This window comes from Podarcis muralis, chromosome 11 (assembly GCF_964188315.1).
Source record: "Podarcis muralis chromosome 11, rPodMur119.hap1.1, whole genome shotgun sequence".
NCBI classification, from domain to species: Eukaryota; Metazoa; Chordata; class Lepidosauria; order Squamata; family Lacertidae; genus Podarcis; species Podarcis muralis.
Window position 1 is genome coordinate 44,286,518 of NC_135665.1, and position 9,125 is coordinate 44,295,642.

Consider the following 9,125-nt stretch of genomic DNA (forward strand, 5'->3'; position numbering starts at 1 on the left):
GTCTGTATAGTTAAAGCTGTGGTTTTCCCAGTAATGATGTATGGAAGTGAGAGCTAGACCATAAAGAAGGCTGATCGACAAAGAATTGGTGCTTTTGAATTATGGTGCTGGAGGAGACTCTTGAGAGTCCCATGGACTGCAAGAAGATCAAACCTATCCATTCTTAAGGAAATCAGCCCTGAGTGCTCACTAGAAGGACAGATCCTGAAGCTGAGGCTCCAATACTTTGGCCACCTCATGAGAAGAGAAGACTCTCTGGAAAAGACCCTGATGTTGGGCACAAGAAGAAGGGGACGACAGAGGATGAGATGTTTGGACAGTGTTCTCAAAGCTACTAACATGAGTTTGACCAAACTGTGGGTGTCAGTGGAAGACAGGAGTGCCTGGCGTGCTCTGGTCCATGGGGTCACGAAGAGTCGGACACGACTAAATGACTAAACAACAACAATACACCAGTAACATATAAGCTGCCTGGAAATGCTTTGATGTGGCAATACGGCTTACATGTAGCAGTGACTCTATCCTGGGGGGCACCTGAAATATAGAGGCACTTTCCTGAATTGTCTGGTATCTTTGTGCCACCACTGCACATTCCTTGTAGAATTTCCATGCCATTTTTGGGACCCAATTTGCTAAGCAACTATTTTAACAACAGCTGTCAACCAGTGAAAGTTTAAAATGGACTAATTAAGTATATTAAATCTAAAAACAAATAACACAAGTGCATTGTCTTGGGAGAGACATTCCCTTCTGTGTAAGGGGGGTGGGGAAGATGCCTCTTCTAAGGTGGAATTTTCCATCAGCAGGCTTTTTAAAAAGGTCATCCGATTAACAGACAGCACACCTTTTTAGTGGATCAAAAAGTTTATCCCCCTCGTGTAAAGCACTTCAGGTCTATTCTTAATGCAACTTTAGTAAGCCATCTTGAACTTTTAAATGGAAAAGGTGGCTTCAGGGTGGCCTGGAATAGACATCTAAGCCGTATCGTACAGCCACCGCTTAGCAACCTTTCTGGTGGCTTTCATGTGGCAGATGGACCCTCGGTGCGTGTACCAGTTCGTCTGAATGAACAAACTGAGACTATAGCTTGTATCGTGGAGTGGAGATACTTGGCAGTTAGGTTCTATGGCTGTGAGGGAAGATGGCGTCGTCCTTGTCACCCTTTTTCCTTTTTTTGCTCGCACGCGTTTGTGAAGGGACCTTCTCCTTTTTGCAGGCCAGGAAATCCCACCCGCTTTGGCTTGGGGGGAAAAGCCAAGCCAAAGGAGGGGAGCTGTTAAATAAACGAATTAATAACACAAACGAGCCGGTTTTGAAGTGTATTATCGAATGTCTGTGCTTAAATCGTGACTATTTTGATGCCCATTCGAATGGGGAGATCAGACGAGGCCCCGGTGGGGGGTGGAAATAAATATCACAACAAAATGGCAGGCGCCTCCTCCACGGGGAAGTTTATTTGGAGGAAACAGGAGCTTTGCGAGGGGTGGAAGAAAGGCCCTCCTGGGTCCCCTCGGCGCTTGACGGGAGCCCCACACTCTTTCCCCGCCTCCAGGCTTGCAGCAGTTAGTTACACAAGCGGGAAAAAGGCGGCCCGCCGCCGAGGAACCGAGAGCGGTTCTTTCGCCGGGAAAGCCGTCGAAGCAGAGGGCCGGGAAGGCGCTGCCCTCGGCGGGCGGGACCAGGGGCGGGGCGTCGCTCCCCAACATATAGCCGGCCCCGCGCGCCTCCTGCTCCTCGGCGCTGCCCGGGAGGCGGCAATAAGCACGCAACGGCAGCTGGAGCGGCAGCATGGTGACGACCCTCCCTAGCGAGGCTCCGGGCAGGCGGCGGAGCCCTCCGCTCAAGCGGCAGCGGGCGGAGGACGTGACCCCCGAGGAGCGCCCCGAGGCCCCCGGCGCCGTCGAGGCCGGCCTCGGGCTCCGCGCGCCGGTCAAGAAGAGCAAGGCCCCCCCGGTGGGGCTCCTCTCCGGCCGGGCCGGGTCCCCTGGTGGTCGCCGCCGCTGCGAGCCCATGCGAGCCCTGGAGAGGCAGACCTTCCGCGACTACGGGCAGAGCTGGTACCGCTTCCGAAAGGAGCTGGAGGGCAAGTTCCACCCGCTCGACCCGCTGGCCCAGCAGCCGCAAGTAAGCGGAGGGTGGGTGGAGGTGGCGGCGGGGTTTTGCTTTTTTCACACACACACACCCCGAATGAAAGACACAAAAGGGAATCGCGGGCAACTTTTGGCGAGGTTAGAAAGTGAGCATCTACTCATGTATTTTGTACACTCTTGTTCTCAACTCTTTCTGACACGGAATCCTGTAAACGTGGGAGCAGAATTGTGTCCGCTCTGACTGGGCAAAGTCCCAGCTCCCGTGTAGAGTCTTCTTGAGTACGCTTAGTGCACAGGTAAGATATTTCACAGGTTTTGGGGCAGAGACAAGAGGTGCGCTCCGGCTCTTCCCCATTATTCACATTCTGTGTGATGTATGAAGAGTCCTAGATTTCTTCTTTCTTTTCCTTCCATTGTGTCCCCCGCCCCCTAACTTTTTTGTGTAGGAAGCTGTATGAAACTGGGTAGATCGGCAAAACAGATACACGTGTTTCAGTGTTTATACATACACATGCTAGAGAAAGCTGCTTTCCAACTGATCCTCACACAAATACCATGGGGGCAGGGGGGCAGCTGCCCCACCCCCCTAAATCAAGTAAATCAATAAAAATAACTAACTGAGGTTCTGCCCCCCCTTAACATAAATCCTGGCTACACCAATAGAGGTGGTCGTCACACAAGATGGTCAGTTTTCATGTGTTTTCTCTGCAGAAAACAGATCCCTGAAGCAGTGGCGTGGCGTGGGGGGTGCAGGGGGGCCGGCCGCACCGGGCGCAACATCTGGGGTTAGGGCAAATCCACAGGTTAGGGGGCGCAAATCCACGGGTTAGGGGGCGCAAATAACTTGCCTTGCCCCGGGTGCTGACAACCCACGCTACGCCACTGCCCTGAAGGATTTCTCTTTTGTCGTTATGAGCTCTTCAAGACGAAAAGCAAAGTGAAAGCACTTACAGTGGTACCTTGGGTTACATACGCTTCAGGTTACATATGCTTCAGGTTATATACACTTCAGGTTACAGACTCCGCTAACCCAGCAATAGTGCTTCAGGTTAAGAACTCTGCTTCAGGATGAGAACAGAAATTGTGCTCCGGCGGCGTGGCAGCAGCAGGAGGCCCCATTGGCTAAAGTGGTGCTTCAGGTTAAGAACAGTTTCAGGTTAAGTACGGACCTCCGGAATGAATTAAGTACTTAACCTGAGGTACCACTGTAATAACATTTGTAGGTGAGAAAAAAAGATCCCTTCACTCCTGATTTAGCAAGGCATCAGCTACAAGATCTTAGGCAAATTTGGGGTGACAGAACCACATGATAAGATAAAGCTTAATGCTCCTGATAGGCTGACCCTGAGAGACATTGGGAAGTTATGATCAGAGGCTACTGGGCAGAGCTGTCAGTGGAGTGGAACCTGAACTTACAAGAGGTTGGACATTTAGAGGGAGTCTCAGAGAGTACCAGCTATACACCATGCTCTGACTTGTATCTAAAAAAATCATCCTGGAATATATCTTTCATTTTCCACATCCAACATCACCATCTTTGTTACACATACTGTAATTTTTTTTGCAAGTCTTTGTCATTTTTGGCAACTGCAAAGAATAGCATAATTATCTGCATATAGTTGTCTGGCATACTGTGCTTGTGCTCTGCAATCTCATTCTACCTCTGGCACGTTGCTTTCCTGTGAGCATCTTAAGCTGATGCTTAACATTTGTAAAGCATCCCACATGCTGCTTATAATAATAATAATATAATAATAATTTATTATTTATACCCCGCCCATCTGGCTGGGCTTCCAGCTTCCAAAAAAATATTAAAATACTGTGATACATCAAACATTAAAAGCTTCCCTAAACAGGGCTGCCTTCAGATGTCTTCTAAAAGTCTGGTAGTTGTTGTTCTCTTTGACATCTGATGGGAGGGCGTTCCACAGGGAGGGCGCCACTACCGAGAAGGCCCTCTGCCTGGTTCCCTGTAACTTGCTGAGTGGCTTTATAACCTCATGAAAGCATTTTCACACACATACTTTTTCACACTTTACTGGATTTTCCTATACCTTTCACACACAATTTTAACTACAAAGGAGGGTTAGGGGGAAAGTGTGCACCATGAAATGTGTGTGTCTTTTGTTGCACGTAAATGTTTGGTAGGTATTGTACCAAAATAGATGTTTGTACACCCATCACGTGAGCTGTGCAATGGAGTGGTGACAATAAAGGGCAACTAGGATCCCATATATAATATGGTGTAATTAAATATTAAATACTACCAATGTTAAATGACAATATATTTTCCCATTGTTGTATAGAGCAGTCTGCTTCCATTTGTGAAAAGGTTGTATGTCTACTTTCAGCATTTATGCAGTCCTTTATAACTCCTCTATCTGTGCATGTGGGACATAAGCTTTATGTTGTAGCATTGTGCATGGTTTCTGCAGCCACCACAAAAATTGCAAAAATATTGCTGCCTTAAAACAAAGTAAAAATAAACTCCATCATGAAACCAGGCAGCTCTTTTGATAATCTGGTTTCTTTGATTCCTGTTCACAAAATCTTTGATTTTTGTTCACAAAAATCATTACACATGGGAGAATAATTTTGTTATTTCAGTTGAAACTAATACATAGTACTTATTTACAAGGCAGGAGTAAGGAATTCAGTAAATGTCCTAAAACTTTGATGTAATATTTTGGTTCTCATTAATAAGAGTCTATAATACAGTAAATGGTTGCCTCTATAATTTATTATTGCCTCTTTTCCCATCATAACCTTTCTCTTCTCTGCTTCCCAGATAACTGCAGAGGCTCGGTGCAAACTGATCAGCTGGCTAATTCCAGTGCATAAACACTTTGGCTTCTCTTTTGAGTCTTTATGCCTGGCAGTAAACACTCTAGACCGCTTCCTTACCACCACCCCAGTGGCTGCTGACTGCTTCCAACTCCTAGGGGTCACTTCCCTCTTCATCTCTTGCAAACAGGTACAAGGACTTAGAGGCTCTCCCCTTTGTTTTTTATGATTATGATTAATTCAGTTTATGTACCCCTTTATTAAAATATCTCAGGACCACGTACAACATTAGAAACACATTACAAAACTTCGATGATAAAAACTTAATAAAAAACATGCTGACAGATTGCCTATAGTAAAATAACCATAATAATAATAACAGCCCTCTCCTTTGTTTAGGTAGTATGGTTTGTTATTGCTATTGAATACATACTTTAAGAACAGCTTATAGGAGAAGGGATCTCTGAACCATAGTGATTTAAGAGGCTCCAATAAGTTACATGAGGTTCCTGACTACAGTTGGGTCACTTGTAGGTTGCATGGCTTTGTACTCTGATACTAAAGATGTGTTCATAAATTCAAATATCTCAACCCATTTCCATCCTAACAGATTCATTTTTATATGAAAGAATGTAAATAATATGGCAGACATGTAGCTCAGACTCTTAGGGCCTTTCCAGAAGGTATTTCACTGCTAACAGCTTGCTATCCCTTGGATCCTAAGATCAGATAAGCTAACTTAAGGAAGTTCACAGGATGAAAGTTTCCTGTTCCCTCCTTCCTCCTTGCAGCCACCTGTGCCCCTCAAAACGCCTATTGGAAAGATCAGGAGTCCTCCTGCACAATGTGAGAAGGAACATGTGGGGAGGGTGGGGGTAGATCACCTAAACTCATGCTTGGATCATGAGATATCATAAGGACATTTATAGAAGGAAAGTTTCCCATCTCCTCCTTCCATAAGCAGCCCCTCAAACTCCCACCTCAATCTAGTTCAGGAAAGACCCTTGACCCTCCAAGAGAGGTTTTTATGTGGTCACAGGTAATAATAATAATCATAATAATAATAATAATAATAATAATAATAATAATAATAATAATAATTTATTCCCCGCCCATCTGGAAGCCACTCTGGGCGGCTTCCAACCAAATATTAAAATACAGTACAGTGGTGCCTCGCAAGACGAAAAGAATCCGTTCCGCGATTCTCTTCATCTAGCAGTTTTTTCGTCTTGCGAAGCAACCCCATTAGCGTCTTAGCGCTATTAGTGGTTTAGCGGCTTAGCGGCTATTAAAGGCTTAGCGGCTGAGCTGCTAAAAGGCTATTAGCGGCTTAGCGGCTTAGAAAAAGGGGGGGGGGAGCGAAAAAAAATGGCAAGACTCGCAAGACATTTTCGTCTTGCGAAGCAAACCCATAGGGAAATTCGTCTTGCAAAGCAACTCAAAAACGGAAAATCCTTTCGTCTAGCGGGTTTTCCGTCTTGCGAGGCATTCATCTTGCGGGGCACCACTGTAATACATCAAACATTAAAAGCTTCCCTAAACAGGGCTGCCTTCAGATGTCTTCTAAGTAGTTGTTGTTCTCTTTGACATCTGGTGGGAGGGCGTTCCACAGGGCAGGCGCCACTGCTGAGAAGGCCCTCTGCCTGGTTCCCTGTTATTTGGATTCTCGCAGTGAGGGAACTGCCAGAAGGCCCTCGGTGCTGGACCTCAGTGTCCGGGTAGAACGATGGGGGTGGAGACGCTCCTTCGGATATATTGGACCGAGGCCATTTAGGGCTTTAAAGGTCAGCACCAACACTTTGAATTGTGCTCGGAAACGTACTGGGAGCCAATGTAGGTCTTTCAAGACCAGTGTTATGTGGTCTCGGTGGCCGCTCCCAGTCACCAGTCTAGCTGCTGCATTCTGGATTAGTTGTAGTTTCCGGGCCAGCTTCAAAGGTAGCCCCACGTAGAGCGCAGTTGGGAGGAGAGAACAGGAACTTTTAGTTCTGTGAAGTTAAACTAGCTTAACTTAGGATCTAAACCACTGTGTTCACCACATTTCACCCAAACAGGGAAGGTGTGCCCCGCAGTTGTAGAGATGAGCAACAACCTTAAAAAATATAATTGTGTACGGTCAAATTGAGGCCATTTAATTCTCTTGTTTTGAATCAGGAGTTGGAAGCTTTTTCTGTTAAGCACCATTTTTCCTCAGGAGTAATCTGTTGGCGGGGAGGGGTAGGCCAGAGGTCCATGGGGCTGGTGGCTGTAATAGGGAGAGTTAGAATCAAAGGTAGCTAGGATTCTCCTTTCTTTATTTCTGCTTCTGCCACCCCTCTGAGCATGTGTGTGCTTTCTCTCTCCACATTCCCTTTCTCCCTGTTTGTTCTTTCCTCATCAGGCACATGAAATTAGGCCACAAGGTTCCCGACTCCTAATTTAGCTAGAAGAGAGTTAAGCTTACGTTAAACTCCCACCAGGCTGGAGGTAGGCTGTGTTCCTGTTTAGCTGCATTGCATCTGACCTTGACTAAATTACAGGTGATAATGAGAAGTGCTTTACCTTTGGGAATATAATAGCAGTAACACATTTGTACCAGTTCTGGAAATACCCACAGGCATTGTTTTCTTTTATATTTTGTGCTAATGGTGTGCACTCTTTCCTTTGCTTGTCTGCCTTTCAGGTGGAAGTGCACCCACCCAAGGCGAAACAGCTCCTCGCTCTTTGCTGTGACACTTTCTCTCGCCAGCAGCTCTGCAACCTGGAGTGCATCATTCTGAACAAACTCCACTTCAACCTGGCAGCCCCCACCATCAGCTTCTTCCTGGAACACTTCACACATATGCGGATGGAGGCCTGTGAAGTTGATGCCTGGGAGGCCAAGAATGCCAAAGCTCTGGCCAAAGGTGTGGCTGAACTTAGCCTGGCCGACTATGCTTTTAACAAATACATGCCTTCCTTGCTGGCTGTTTGTTGCTTGGGCCTGGCTGATCAGATGTTGCAGCATCAGAAACCGCTGGACTTGCAATTAAGTGACTATCCAGAGGGGGTTTTACAAGATTGCTTGGACAAGCTGCACTTACTGGTGTCTTTGAATGAGGACTCTCTGCCTCTGGTGCTACCCCCTGAGATTTCAGATCAGTGTCTGCACTTAGAAAAATGAGCCGATCAAACAAAAATACTTGAAGACCATGCATTTGGAAGTTTGTCCGATTTTTCAAATGCATGTACGGAAGGACCACTGATAGTTGCAATACCTCTAAAATAACAGTATTCTCTTTTTAACATTTGTTCAATAGTCTCTTCAATGAGTTTTACATGATATTTATTTGTAATGGAAGCTATGTTGTTGGTTTAGAACGTAATCTACTAAGCACTGGCTTCTCTAATCTTTTAAATGTAATTTCAAATTCTTATTTGCACAGTAAACTTGTCTTATATTGCACTTGCATTATTTTAAGTAACAAATTGAAGTTGTAAACAGTGTACATTATGCCTGCTTGTATTTATTTGAGATGATAGTTCAGTGCTCAGCCATAGGAAAGACAACAGTACTGTAAAGGCATTTATCTAATAAAGCTTTTATCAGTAATTGTCTGTAATGGCATTGGCATGTCACCTTTTCTGTTTCCTCTTATGCGGATTGAGGGTTACAGGGAGGAAGAGTTCAGCAACACCTCCCTGCCTACCACACATCCCTCAACCCACCCACTATTTGACTGTGTTTGGTGCAACCAGCAGGTATTAAAAACAACTCAGTCTATATTGTGTCCCTTAAAGCACAATACTGTGCATGTTTACTTTGAAGTAAGTCCCCTGTGCCCAAGGAAGCTTACCATCTACTAAATGTGTTTAGAATTGCAGTTTTGGAGTTAGACCCATGTCTTGGCATTAAATGTTGAAAATCAAGGATGTGGAATCTCAGGTCTGGGGGCCAAGTGCAGCCCACAAGCCCTGCTTTGCACCCTCCTGGCTGATCCCCCCCCCCCCCGATTGAATGTGTTGAATGTGTCCTTGAACTCTGACAGTACTTCTCACTTTCCTGGATGGAGGACAGAGATGGATGTGTGAGTGTGTGAAGAAACTAGACTATTGTACAAAGCTACAATTCATATTTATTGCTCTGCTCACTTTTGCCCTCTGGCCCTGTCTACCATTTTGTCCACAAGGGAGTGCTGAACATCTTCACCATGTTCTGCTTTCCCTCATTCATTCCCTCTCCTCAGCTGATTTTCCCCTACCCAGAGTTATTTCTGGCCTTGAAACCTAACT

General features: G+C 45.7%; 1 protein-coding gene across 2 annotated transcripts; it reads left to right on the top strand.

Moving 5' to 3' along the window:
• The first annotated feature begins 1,454 nt into the window (after positions 1-1,454).
• On the top strand, positions 1,455-8,445 carry CCNO (cyclin O). 2 transcript variants are annotated; one of them, XM_028749165.2, is made up of 3 exons: positions 1,465-2,124; positions 4,879-5,064; positions 7,537-8,445. In XM_028749165.2, the coding sequence occupies exons 1-3, from the start codon at positions 1,789-1,791 to the stop codon at positions 8,014-8,016; spliced, it is 1,002 nt and encodes a 333-aa protein (XP_028604998.2). In that variant the 5' UTR covers positions 1,465-1,788; the 3' UTR covers positions 8,017-8,445. The 2 variants fall into 2 exon arrangements, with proteins under 2 accessions (XP_028604999.2, XP_028604998.2); XM_028749166.2 differs by lacking the exon at positions 4,879-5,064 and having other exon boundaries at positions 1,455-2,124.
• Positions 8,446-9,125: the final 680 nt, after the last annotated feature.